Genomic DNA, 14,547 nt, shown 5'->3' on the forward strand with positions numbered 1-14,547 from the left:
TGTAGGGAAGATTCAGTTTTGCAAAACCAAATAGTCCTTTGTGGTTTAGATTGAAAACTTGTTTTATTTATGCCTTGGTTTAAAAAAGAGTTACACTTTGGTTAGTCATACCTCTGTCTCTGTACTCTTTCTGGACAGAAACCAAACCTGCATTGGTTCTTTTTTCCCCTTCATGGAAACTGGACCTCTGTGTTCCAGGTGAAATTGAGGATCTGAATTTTCTGGTGTCGTAAGACACCTAGAATTAAAAACAAAAATATTATACACTGAAGACACTGATAGCTTGCATCTCAAGGCTATTATCATGGCTCCATGCAAATTCCTGAGCTTGCATTTCATTCTTTCCTATGGAAATAGTGACTTATGATACAGTCTATCACAACAATTCTCAAAAATCATGTGACGTAACGTGCTGACAGGGGCCTGACATTATCACCTATATTTTTTTTCTTAAAGTATATTGAAAATATTTTTCCTTTGAAATTTTTTAATCATCCATAAGGATTTCTCAACATCTCACCTGTAGGTATACTCAGAGACATTGATCTTTCCCTTTTCTCCAGTGGTTTCTGTTCTGCTCGTCAGATTAACAGTGTTTCCAAAGAGACAGTAACGTGGCATCCTTTGGCCAATGACACCAGTAACCACCTCCCCAGTATGAATGCCTATTGTTATCTTTAAAAAGAAAGAGACAATATTTTGTTAGTTCTTTATCAATTTATTATCTTGAAGATTCAGACACAGTAGATGTAACAGCCATTTTATACTACAATTTTGAGATATCAGCCTCGATTTTTCAATACCCTGTACCATGTGTTATTTACACCTATGCTCAGTAATTGCAAAGTACTATCGATTCTGAACAGCTGAATTGGTCAATTCACAATTCTAATATTATAAAAGCCTCACTCTGTCTGTCTGTCATTCCATAATCCTTTATTCACTCTCTGATTGGCTGATGGAAGCAGCCAATGTCCTATCTGTTTTTACAAAAAGTTATCTGTGAGATCGTTTTACTTCAATCTTATTTAGAACTACCTCTGTCTTTAGTAACTATGGGTATGATGTAGGGGTGTGCAAAATAGGCCTTATTCAATTCGGATTCGGCCCGAATAAGGAATAGTGATTCGATTAATTGATTCAGATCACTGCGCGATTCGATTCAGCCAAATCTGAATCTGAAGATCCAATGCTGATTCAGAGAATCAGCGATTCGGCCACACACAGAGCTTTAAATATTTTTTGTATATATGTCAAGGTACCAGGTGCAGCCTGTGAACATTGAGATGGTAGGGTGGATGGAGTGTCCCAAAGGAGCGAGGGGGCATCTCTGGATGCTTGGCAGCAGACCTGGAAGTGGAACGAAAGTGCTCCTGGTACCCTGAAGTATGTAGAAAAAACATTTAAAGCTGTGTCTATGTCTAAATCATTGAATCTCTCTGAATCGACTCAGAGGGTTCCAATTTGATTTGGAGAGATTAAAGGGTCTCCGGATTTGATTTGGATTCAGAGATTCAGCCACCGAATTGGGCCAAATCTCCACCAAAGCAAATCAGCAACCAAAGTTTTGCACAGCCCTAGTGTGATGCTGTTTATGCATTGACAGGTGTAAGTCATTAGCAGCTTTAGTAAAGTCAATGGAAACCTGGGCAAACAGTCACTTTCTATAACCGATGGCTGAATTATTCACCAATTCCTTCTTAAAGTAATCCAAATTAATCACACTAGATAATATAACTAGTTCCTACTTTGATCAAATTAAGGTATTATTAAATTAAGCAGAACACATTATGTCAAATTTTTCACTATAGTACACTGTATTACAGAAAAAATGAACATGTGATTTTGATTAAAATGCCATAAAATAAATAAGAGGGGGGTTTTTTTCATTCCACTTTCAAATTGTTTATTGTACCTCAACTAGCTCAAACTGCACATTTACACAATTTGAAAATGAGCCAGCAGGAGTTCCTGTTTATGGAACATCTGAACCTTTAATTTTACTATATGGTGCAAAAGTCTGAAAGTGATCTGAGTTATACACACTTGAAAGCCTACCAGCATTGTTTTTCCTTTTAAGGCTCAGCTCCTACACAGATGTCTTTATAAACAAAGATGCCTCTCACTAGTGCTATGAAGAAAGGTGTACAATGAGGCTTAGGTATTATGCCTAGGTACAGACATTCAAAGAACCTGAGGCAGATGCAATCTAAATTATGTGGTTTTCTGTAAGTGATGTACTGTAGTTTATATCAACAGTGAACAAAACACATATTCAGCATTTGATTTGGGGGGGGGGGGGGGGGGCAACAAATCTTAACTCAGGTCTTGCTATTTTTAAACTAGTCCATGTATGTCAAACATCTGTTCCGTTATGGGTACAGATCAGTTTTATGTGTTGAACCTCTGTCCTGCTACAGATATAAAGACCAGTTTCCAATTACTTATACCAGTAAAAGTGTAATATCTGTATCTGACCTAAGAAGCTGAGTGTTACAACACCTAACTTCTAAGTGCCAGTGGAATCTACAGCTTTTCATATAGGAAGAGTTGGATACCTTGGAACAGAATTCATAGACAATCAGAAAGGCACCTCAGGAAACCAACTGGGAGTGCTGATGAAAAGTTGCATTTAGAATCCCATTTTTGCCTGGGGCTCAGATGCAGGTGGTAGGGTGGTGTCTATGTCATACTGGGAATCTGATATAGGCCAGATGATTTTCTGATCTGAACTGTGGGTGGCACGATGGTACCCATGTCAGACAGGGAATCACAATTAGGAATCTTTTCTTAAAGATAAGCATAAAAGTCATCCCTTTCAAAAATGGAACAGGAGTGACTCTTCTTTCAAAAACAATAGCATAAGTGATACATTTTCTCTGGCTGTGGCATTTAACTGAAGTCACTATGGCTGCAGTATTTTATGGATGAAGTAGTTTGACCACCCGAACCTGACTGAGTCTCTCATGGGACTTTGGCAGAGAAATATTTGGTCTGCGGTTTCCTGGTGGATTTTATAATGTAGACAAGCTCATCAGCCCAGCCAGATGTAAGAAGTAAGGCATTCAGGGAACTTTTTCTACAGAAAATGTAAGCACATAACGACTTAGGCTGGGGTTTTGAGGATCTCTCTCTTGGATTTAAATATGTAAATTCAGCAAAAGTCTTTTTATAGTTTATACGAGTCAATTACTGAACAGCATCAAATCAGACATCCTCCAATTCTGTGCCCCAAAGTACAGTGAAACACAAAGGTAAGGCCAAAACCAAAGCTGTTCACTTATCAGGTGGTTACTTTGTCCTCAAAGTTTTTTTGCTCTCCAATTCTGTAAAAATATACTAAACAACATCATGCAGGTAACTAACTTCTAGTACTGCAGAAAGTTGTCATTATCCATTTCCAAAAATGACTACAGAAATACATGTTCCCCTAGAACGAAATAATTTCCCATAATGCTTAACAGATATGATTCACAATCAAATTGATTTATTCAATCCACTGCAACACAGGATGATGCAAAATTGGCATTCAGATGGGCAGGGGGGGCATGCACTAAAATCAATGGCAAACACAAATTTAAGGACCTGACATCAATATCAGGAATTATAATTTGCCTTGGGAGTTGGGGAGCTACACACCCTCTCTCATATGGCCATGGCTCTTCATTGCACTTCTCAAAATGTCCATGGCTCTTTACAGCACTGCAAAGATGTGCAAAGAACAATAATAAAAACTTGCCGAGGCTGAGTTTTGAATATTGCAGCAGCAGGTTCTTTATTCAAACGAAGACAATTACTAACCTGTACTGGCTCTCCATCTACCTGAACCTGGCCTGCTATTTCCATCATATCCAGTGCCAGGTGGCAAATAGATCGTGCATGGTGAATGCACGGCTCTGGTAGACCACTCACTGTCATGTATTTGTCTCCAACAGTCTCCACCTATCAAAACAAATATTTCTAAATTATTTTATTGTCTTGCGTTTCAGAAAGCAAGCCCAGATGAGCTTCTTTCTAGATTGTCTGCCATTGCAAATATTTTCTTCCTCAATTTGCATTTATTTTATTTGCCTTGTTCCACTGTTTGTGATTAAAAAATAGAGTATATGCTGAAAAGGAGGTACACGAAAACCTTATTATGGTTATGCGCACATGAACCACGTTTTCTGGGTTTTCAATAAAAATGCAGCTGTGTGTGTACAATGTTGATTCTTTTTTTTACTTTAGGACATAAAAATATCTTCCGGTTATTGCTCAGAAAAAAATGATACATCTTTCACTTGACTGGTCCAGAACCAGTACTTGTAGAATTTTTCTAACTCAGAAAATATTTGGATTGGTTCATCAAAGTACTTCTAGACTTGATAAAGGTGGGAGATGGTGTTAGACACTGGGTGTATCTACACATCACCATATAGCACACTACAGCAACATGGTGATCACATGGGTCTACACGTGATCACCAGCTACATCGCTGCAGTGGTGTGCTCCTCCCCGTATAGCATGCCTCTGTGGCAATGTGGCTGGGAAATTTACCCATGCATAGCATGCAGGGCACAGTACCAGCCCATACTGTGCCATGCTTTAGTACTTCCAAAAGGTAGTAAAGGACAGAGCTGTAGCAATGTTGTCATTCAGCAACATGTAGACGTGCCCATTATAACTGTATTCTGTCTCCAAACTTACTGATATTTTTTCACTTGGCATATACTTTGAATATTCCAATAGATGATTACTTGCCTATATGCCTTCTTACAAGAGGAGGCTATAAAGAGTCCTGGCTACAAATTCACCAGACCTCAGTGCTCACTCACAAATTCAGAAATTAAAAATTATGCTTCTTTAAATATATAACACCAAGTAATTTAACTTTTCAGTAATAACCTTTTTGATAGACGAGTGCTATATACCAGGAAAATGTAAATAAAGGTTTTCTGACTGGTTTCTCTCTTCAGGATTGCACACAGATGCAAAAACAGTGGGGATTTATGAATAGAGTCCGTAATGCATGGTTATGACAATGAACCCAACCTATATACCCCATTCTATAGTAAACATGTAAGTTCTCACTCTCATATCCTCACTGAGGCTAAACAGCATCTCATTTCACAAGCAGTGCCATTTTAAGACCTTAATTAGTCAGAGAAAGGGTATCAGAGTGTGATCTATAATGGTTTTAGGGAGAGGCTAGGGAAGAATTGTGTCTCCTGCAGTTAAAATCCTTCACTGGGTATTCTCTGGACTGGTACAAGAAAACTCCAAATCCAATCCAGGCATGTGCTGTAAGGGCCATAAACTTAGCCCTCTGGTTTCTCCATGTTTCTTAAACAACTCTGACAATATATATAGACCATCTTTAAATCAGGTGGTATACCAATTACAGAACAGATGCTTCTTCTACCTTATCTGTCTAACTCTACAGTGGTTTAAGACAAACAACAGAAGACAGATTGTATCATGTGGACACAGTCATTTCAATGTGCAGGAATATAAATAAACCTCTGCAGCCCTGTATGTTGCTAAAACAAGTCTGTGTTCTTTCCCTCCCCAAGAACAAACTCCAAATCACGTTTCCAAAACTATCCAAAACACAAAGGATGACAGAGAAATTATGTTTATTTATGGCATTAAATCACCGCAACATAATAGCAAAGACCAAATTCCATACTAAGGTAATAATAAAAAATCTCATGTTTACCTTATAAACAAATGGATTCCTTCGTGAATCAGTCAGAATATCAAATCTGGTATACAGATCATTTAAAAGATTAACAATTTTCATGGCTCCTTCTCCAGAGGCATGTTTACTGCAGAATGCATTAAATCCAACAATGCCACTAAACAGAATGGTCACATTATCATACCGCTTAGCAGGCACAGGGCGCTTGTGTCTCAGCTCATTTGCCACAGATGGTGGAAGGACAGAATACAACAAGCTAGATATGTAAAAAAAAAAAAAGATATACAAAAAATAAGTATATCATTAAAATATTATCTTATCTCCATGCACAATTATATCTTAGTGACTTTTAACAGCAAGTCAGCAAGTGACATAAGCAACTTATACAGAAGTACCTACTCCTTTAAGAATTGGAGCTGGTCTACCCCAGTGTGGTTAAAGCAATTACATTAACAAGAATATGCAGTGGCAGCATACAGGAGTTAAGCACTATGAAATGTGTTATTAATCTTTAGATGTAATCTATTAAAGTTGTACAAGGCTACTTTTCCTTATGCTGGAAATGTTTTGGCCACTTAATGTAAATTTATACCTATAAATTGATTTTGTTCTACTGATTTCCATGGTTCTAAACCCATTTACACAAGATGTGCATCTGGGCCTTAAGGTTTACTACATTATTTTCAACAAACAGAATGATCCATATCATGAAAACTAAAAAGCTCATATTGTAAATCACCATGCAAATTGTCATCTAATTCCCTTAGTTTTTCCATCTATCATTGTATAGAACTCTAATTCGAACTTTAGTGACCAAAGTCTGTGGTGATAAATAGTATGTGCTTGGCAAACCCACCCCCACCAAAACCAGGATGTGCCCACTGTCTGCTGTCCACCTGACTGTGACCATTTACACATGACCATACAGCACCTTTGTTGCTACATAGTCATCTAGTACTTCCTTTTGGAAGTACTAGAAGACAGCACGGTAACAGCCCATACTGCACCATGCTGGCCACACATGGTTATTTTTGGCCATTACATCACCGTAGCAACACACTATAATGAGGGAGTACGCTGCTACAGCAATGTAGAGGTGACATCATGGTTTTTGCCAACAGATGCTATGGTGCCATATCATCTTGTGTAGACACACCCAGTATTTTGCAGATTAACATAATGAATTTTAGAGTCCCGATTGATCTCATCAGTTATAACATTTCAAATAAATAGTACAGCCTAAAACTGAAACATGAAAACTAAGGAGAAAAACACAAGGCAAAAACATGAGATGGATGAGAATAATGGATAGATGCTCTTCCCCTAAATACATGGAATTTCCTAAAGTTTTTCATTTTAAACACATAAATGCTCAGCATCAAGCATTGGAATTACTCGTGATGGTTTTAATCACATCCTCGATCTCCCTATACCAGTGGTTAGCAACCTCTTAAGGCTGCAGACCCAATTCATTTTGGGCCACAGGTAGACTGGCACTAGGACCCAATTGCTGCTGCTTTTTAGAACACCTACTACTGCCACTTTTTCTTGTTACTGGCACGGAGAAAGTACCAACCACCGCCACTTTTCCCCATTCCCACCACCATCATTTCTCCTTGCCCCAGTACAGAGAAAGCACCTGTCACCAGCACAGGAAAGGCATACACCACTAGCACAGGTAAGGCACCTGCTGCTGGCATGGGGAAAGTGTCTGCTGCCACTGCTTTTCCCTTTGATGGCACAAGGAAAGCAACTGCTGCTGAATCCCCTCACCACCCACTGCTTCTGAAGCCCAGGTCCACAGGTTAAATCAAAAGGATCCACTGGCCAGGTGTATGATCCCTGTCCTAAAAAATTCTAAACTGCTTCCTAGTCTCAAGATAATACTGGGGCCAGTCCTGCACAGGTGCACAACTATGGAAAGACCCTGCAGGGACTGCCTCCTCAGTTACGCATCTTGGATTCTGCCATCTCTGAAGACAGGAAATAATAGTGATGATGTCAAAGAATCATAGAAAATTAAGGTTGGGAGGGACCTCAGGAGGTCATTTAGTCCAACCCCTGCTCAAAGCAGGTTCATCCCCAACTATATGTCAATGATAGCAAACCCAGAAGAATGTGTCTACTTGTAAGAGCAAATCTACTTGCCTGAGGACAAGGCTACATGACTGGGTCTGTTTAACTTCATTCATATTTTTTTGAAAGCTGTGGTTGGAACTCATTTGCTGTTTATGATACTGACATCAATGGAATTTAAAATCAGGCAACCATGGACTAACCATGTAAGCAAAAATAGACAAATTGGATCCATAGTCCTTAGTAAAGAATATATGCTCTGCTAGGTTTTATAAGCTTATAAACAAAAGTTAAAAACAACTGAAAAGTCCTGTTTGAGTATAATACAGTCTTTGTTTGACATAACCACAGATTTTCTTTCTTCAATCATCCAGGCACAGAAGCTAAAGTTTTCACACAGCTCTGCTGAGACAGATCCCAACCTTGCAGCAGCTTTGTGCACATTACCACCTTCTTTTCTATGAAATCTCATTAATTATTCTGAGACTGTCAGAATTGGGGATTACCAATGCAGATCAGTACACAAAACATGAAACTGTTATTGATGGTCAAAGTAAATTTTAAAAGCCAAATAAAACTTGCTAAACAGAAAAAAAATATTAAGGCTTCCTATGACTGAGTTCCTTAACCTATGATTTTTCCCCTAGTCATATTTAGAAAAACTGTCACTCCTCCACAGGCTAAGCAATATGATAAACTATACTATGATATTTAGGATATGCCAAAGTTCCTTTAATACAGTAAAACCCATTAAAAACTTTTACTACTACACAGTTGGTATGATTTTTTCCAATATGACAGTTTGCTATTAATCACATGCTGCTTATCACATAACTAGTTACTTATAATCAAATATAAGATGGCCCTGAATATAAGATGCTCCTGTAAAAATTAGATTCTATATATAGAAAACTTGTAAATTTGTTATAATGTTGTATGTATCTAATTATTGAAGGTTTCCCTTGAATTGGTCCCCTTTCCCACTGCTACAACAGGGAAAATAAATCTGGTGGGTCAGGTAGTCCCCTTTGTCCCCCAACTTCATTCCTTACAGTCAGACCCTGAGCACACAGAAGTCAGAAGCAAATTTGAAAACAGTAACCTTGAAATTAAACATGGCTGTAGCAAGTTCCATGTACGACCCATATACTTAGTTCATCCAGGATTAATACGTTACCTTTTTTGAAACTGCTGCAAGTTTTAGCACAGGTACTCTATAAACACTTTAAGCAGCACTTTGCACCTACTTATATGTAGTACAAACTATGCATTAGTTCAAAGCCAAAGGCTTGTGAATTACCAACGATTAGGTTCATCTTGGGGTCTACCTACCAGAGTCAATAGCATGTCAAGCCATGGTGACCGCACAGTTCAGCACTGCTCAGGTATAGGTGTGTGCTCCAGATACCACCCCCAAAAAGGATTCATGTGCTAATTAGCTCCCACTCACAACTGGAACTAGGTGTTCTTGTCATGAATCCTGGGATCCTCCAAAAGCGTATATGTGTATGAGATGCAGAGCAACCTGGTCCAGCTCTACCTCAAGGAGGGCAAAACCATACTAATCATATGTGACAGGGTTTCAGAAGGATTCTGAGTGAACTGTTTGGGGCCCCATTTTGTGATGTTTGCCAGACATTTAAGGCTGGTGAAGAAACAAGGATCATTGGAAATGGAAAGAAAGGAAGAGGAAGTTGAAACGTATGCAATGTAGTAGCTCAACATGATGTGAAAAAGTGCTGAGGAGGACTGGTACTCAAAGGCCACTAGCATATATCTTATTCCAATGGGCTGAACAAACCTATCCTTGTGGTAGATTCCTGGCAGGGGAAGCAGCGTGACCACGTAGGCGAGCTCCCCAGGGTATGACCACGTAGGCGAGCTCCCCAGGGTAATTGTCTCTGATATGTCCTCCATAGGAGGTCTATATTGAGCAGATTCTTTTTGGTATTGGGTGGTGGAACCGGAGCGTGCTCCATCCACTCCATGCATTGACCTGGTATTGCAGTGCTTCCAGGACCGGTGCAAAAAAATGGAAAAAAAAAAAAAAAGGTTCCTATCAGCATGTTTGCCTAATATGGCCATGTGTTTTATAGTTATGCTCAGTTTTGGCTGCATTTAAATCAGCTTCATAGGTGGTTTCTTTTACTGAAGACATGCTACTTTTGGCAGCAGTTTAATGACATACAATGTATAAGCTTTCCTTGTATACAAATGAAAGACAAGGGGCTTTTTTACTTGTGCCAGTTGAGGGGGGTACTTCATCTTGTATTCAAGTAAATATGGTAATGTATCTGTTACTAGCTTTTGTTCTCAGACTTCTTCAGACACCTTTATGTAATACTAAAATTAACATACACAAATTATTATATACTAGATCACCTCTCACAAGGCCCATAGTATCTAGATTAATAGCATTCTCTAAGAAGCCTTCCTTCTATATATCATCTTTGTTAGGGGTTGCATGTAGGAGAGGGTGTTGTCTGACAATCTTCAGTGAAAGAAATCAGATTTCTTGTAGTCTGATTATGCTTCCTGTCATACTGAAATGCAAGTTTTTCATAATTAAATACTATTCACAGTAGAGAAAGACTTCCTTAATAGTTTATTTTCCTCTATATAATTTCAAATTGTCTGTTCCCCAAGAATCATCTTCTTTATCAACAGGGCACATACTAAATTATAGCATGATTTCTGCAGCATTGGCACTTTGTCGGTGGCTCAAACTAGCACAGCTTCAGCAAGATGTTTTCCTGGAACATTATTTCTTCCAGCCATTTCTAAAGCAAAGAGGACTGTTGGTTCACTTTAGTTCCTAAATATGTTCAGCAAGGAAGAGAAGCCCTCCATTAATTTGTGTTTAAACATATGCATTGCAGATGAGGTTTGAAAATTATTAGAATATACAAAACTGTAAAGGGTAGCAAAATTGTCCTTTTTTGGCTCCACGCATCCTAGCCTTGAGGCCCTGCCTCTCTCTTCATCTATTACTTCTAGATTTATTTTATAGTAAATTGAGTATAAATAATTAGCCAAATTTATTCCACTTTAACACTGGGAGTTAATTCTTACGTGTCTGTCTTTTTCTTCTCATCTTCCAATGCTCTTAAGGTGTGCTGAAGTCTATCTGTAAGGATCTCCAGTTCCTGAGTCAACTTATATTCCTCTCTGAACTGTTCTCCCAAAAGGACTAGATCACGGGTAGCATCATGTAATGGAATATCACTCAGATATAAACCTCTTCTGGTTAAGTCATCTAAGTTCATCACACTATAATGTGGAGAAAGATAGTACAATTTATATAAGATAGTACAGTATATGTAGCATATATAGTATATGTAATACTTACTAAACTTGTTTAAGCAATATTTAAACTATGAGGCACAGTTTGGGGTCCCACTAGCAAAATGATCAAGTAATACACACAATGCATTTTGGGGTACCCTTTACAACATAATGCATTTACTTGAATCCAAGATGAGTTTCTCCCCCGCCCCCACCCTGGGGATGAAGGCAATTGCAGTAACAGGTGGGAGTCAGAAAGGGCAGGTACCAGGGAGGCAAGCAGCTGGGGTGGCAGGCACCAGGGGGAGGCAAATGGCAAGGGTGCATACGGCAGGCAGGGAGGGCAAGGGGCAGGCTGCCTGCCTCGTACCCCGCCCAACCACTGCTTTACCCCCACAGCAGTGGATAGATTATAATTATTGAGGAGTCATCTTAAATTCAAAGTCATCTTGGATTCAGGTAAATACGGTATATCTTACATCAACTGTCTGAATAGATATCTTTTTAAAAATTCATGGAATAATAATCAAATAGCAGCATTGCTGAAACCTGCTGTACAGCTGGTGTTACTTGTCTCCAGACCCTGTGTCTCTTCAATTACAATATAAAAATATTAGAGGTGACAGCTGTGAGGCCTATTCCTTTACCTCAAATTAAGTTCTATGCTTTTTGGATAGATCAAAGATCAAAGAAAAGTAAGGCTGGAAGGGGCCTCTTGTCTAACCCAACTCAAGGCAAAATCTTCCCCTACTAAACCACCGGTGTCAAATGTCTACCTAAACTGCTCTTGAAAATTTCTTCTTAATCTACGTCATGAACTTCCTCTGCTGTAGTTTGAGGCCATTCCTCCTAGAACAGTCTTCTACACACATAGAGAAAAGTCTATCTTCAGCCTCTTTACTAATCACCCTTAAGGTATCTGAAGACAGTTATGACATCCCCTTCAAGGCTTTTCTTTTATGGAATAAACAACCCTAGTTATTTCAGCCTCTCGTAAGTCTGTTTCCCAGGTCTCCAACAATTTTTGTCACTGTCTGCTGGACTCCTTCCAATCTGTCTGCATCTTTCTTGAAGCATGAGGCCCAAAACTGAAAATGATACTCCCAGTGTGGCTTCACCAGTGCTGAAGGAAGAGGGGAAAAAAATCACTTCCCTTGATTTTGCAAATGATGCTCCTATTAACACAGTCCAGTATATATGCCTTTATCAAGAACACACTGTTGGCTCATATTCAGCAGTCCCTGTAATCCCCAGGTTCATCTCTGCAGTACTGCAGCTTAGCCAATCATTCCCCAAGTTGTATCTATGCATGCAATTATTCCATCCCAAGTACAGGACTTTTCACTTGCCCTTGTTGTATTTCATATGATTAATTTTGGACCTATTCATCAGTTTATCCATGCCATTGTGGATCCTACCCTTACTGTCTGGGCTATGGGCAGCCTCACTTCAGTCTTGTGTAACAGTGTGATGATCACTACCTGGATTATGTGAGAATATATTTTCCAGAACTATTTTTCTTGTTGATACTGAAAAATCAGTGCGTCTTGTCCAAGCACATGGAATCAGCTGAAAACCTGTTTTACAGTTCTTTTTAGTGTTATTTCACCACTATAGCAGAGATCAGCATTTGGTCCAGTAAGCTTCCCTAGTCATACTTTCAAAGGCAACTCGCCAGTGGTTAAGCACGGTCAGAAAGAAACCAGTATTACAGACCTCTTACTGCTTAAAGTACCTTGGAGAACAAAGAAAAAGAATACTATCCGCTTCAGGTAAGTAGATCATTTGACCTTTGAGACGTAAACAGCTGATTTCTCTGCCAGTTAGTTCATCTTCACACTCCAACTTCTCTACATCCAGCAACCCTTCCTTGTAATGAAAAAGGCATAGTTATTACACAAGAACATTGATATCGGTGTTACTCTACTAGAAACAGGAGCACTCACATGCATGCATGCACTCCTCCCCCCCCTCTACTCCCCTTCAGTAGGGGATTGCTGCTTATAGAATGAATTACAATCAGAACTATATGAACTGGTCACATGAACATGTCAAAATACCTTATGTTTAGCTCTTCTATGGTAGCCTGTGTTCCTTTGGTATCCTTCTTTACTTACATGACTACTGCTTTCCATTTTCTTCTAATTTCTTCACAAAGACTTGGCATGTACACTGCTCTTTCCTTTTTTCCCCCCCCACCATGCTTGTTGTTAGCAGTATGATGCTGATGCTTTGAGTTTGTGGCCACACATTTTGTTGGCTCTGGCCTCCTCATTTGTGAGTTGTTACCTCTTGCATACAGAATCTCCTTGCCCCCTCCTTACCCAGATGCAATGTCCAGTGAATTAATGAGGCTACCTTATATAACTGTTGATATTTCACATGCTGCATCTGGTTTACACAGAACTAGCATTACTGCTATACTACCCTGTCTACAGAGTAGGAAGTAGGGCCAAGCTGTGGTTGAGGAGGACACATCTAATGGCAAAAGCAGCAGCATATCACATCTGGTTTGCAAATTATTATGCAGCAATTCTTTGTCCTTTCACTAATACTCTTGAAGGAAGGCTGTCGCTGAGCAAGATCTTAGCACAGGAAATCATTGTATAAGTAAGGCACCTCCCCGTGCCTGCAGAATGTTCCACTGTTATGAGTATGTATATATTCATGAATTCATTTTCTTAATCCAAGATTCAAAATGAATTTGGGGCTTACTATTGTGTAAAGGATTTTTCCTGCATTTTCCCATAGGGCCCCAAGGTTTTCAGGCCCTTAGAAATATGCTCTACAGAGATAATGCTATAAAAGCCAAACAAAAATGAATTGGTTACCTTGGTTCTCAGTACAAAGACAGTGTTGATATGCGAAAGGATTCCGTGGAAGCTAATATCAATGTGAGGCCGAACCAAGGAGAAAACTGACAACAGATTGCAATTTCCAGGTTGAAGCTAGGACATAAATAAGACACAGATTTTTCTACAACCAGAAGGTATTCATACAGTGATTATAGCTCTTCCCCGTTTATATACAATACAAAATGGAAGCGATTTATAGGAATTTATCTGGAGACTATGTGGGCACATGCCTCATGTAAAGTATCTGACTCATTTAACGTTTTCATATCATGAATGCAGTGCCCGTATAGAATTCTACCTCAGTAAGTGACTTGAAAAAACAGCACTGCAGGTGCATATTTGCTGGCCCTCAAAATTACTTTACAAATATAAAGACTGTTTTTTTCTAATCATCATCTCTGCAAGCTCACCATGGAATCATAACATCAGGCTGCGCTCTTTCATGTCACATCTCCAGCAACAAACACTTTGTGGGCTAAACCCCACTATTCCTTAGCTACACGTGTTCAATGAAAGCCACTGGGAAAAATCTGTAAAACCTCTGATCTGTTCTCAAATCCTTCTGAAAGTCCGTCCCAGTTTTAAGGTATCACCAAAGCACAATGATTATTCTGTAACATCAGCAAAGTATGCTCATGTATTCTTAGCCAA

At 39.1% G+C, this 14,547-nt stretch overlaps 1 protein-coding gene and 1 non-coding gene across 5 annotated transcripts in view; one reads left to right on the top strand and one right to left on the bottom strand.

The window, feature by feature from the left end:
• Positions 1 to 14,547, bottom strand: part of GUCY1B1 (guanylate cyclase 1 soluble subunit beta 1) — an 80,486-nt gene that overhangs the window by 6,012 nt on the left and 59,927 nt on the right. For all 4 annotated transcript variants that reach the window (XR_016440762.1, XM_090036313.1, XM_090036314.1 and 1 more), the window contains exons 7-13: positions 13,873 to 13,989; positions 12,777 to 12,910; positions 10,829 to 11,026; positions 5,699 to 5,936; positions 3,802 to 3,942; positions 521 to 675; positions 112 to 238 (exon numbers count right to left, since the gene is read on the bottom strand). Coding sequence is in view for 3 of the 4 variants with exons in the window: in XM_090036313.1 (XP_089892439.1) it covers positions 112 to 238; positions 521 to 675; positions 3,802 to 3,942; positions 5,699 to 5,936; positions 10,829 to 11,026; positions 12,777 to 12,910; positions 13,873 to 13,989 (1,110 nt within the window). In the remaining variant the exon portion in view is untranslated. The remainder of the gene's footprint in view (positions 1 to 111; positions 239 to 520; positions 676 to 3,801; positions 3,943 to 5,698; positions 5,937 to 10,828; positions 11,027 to 12,776; positions 12,911 to 13,872; positions 13,990 to 14,547) is intronic.
• Positions 9,607 to 9,789, top strand: LOC149870484 (U2 spliceosomal RNA). Its single transcript, XR_016440872.1, has one exon. It is a non-coding gene; the product is annotated as a U2 spliceosomal RNA (small nuclear RNA).

This window comes from Crocodylus siamensis, chromosome 2 (genome assembly GCF_052110815.1).
Source record: "Crocodylus siamensis isolate JL-2025a chromosome 2, ASM5211081v1, whole genome shotgun sequence".
NCBI lineage: Eukaryota > Metazoa > Chordata > Crocodylia > Crocodylidae > Crocodylus > Crocodylus siamensis.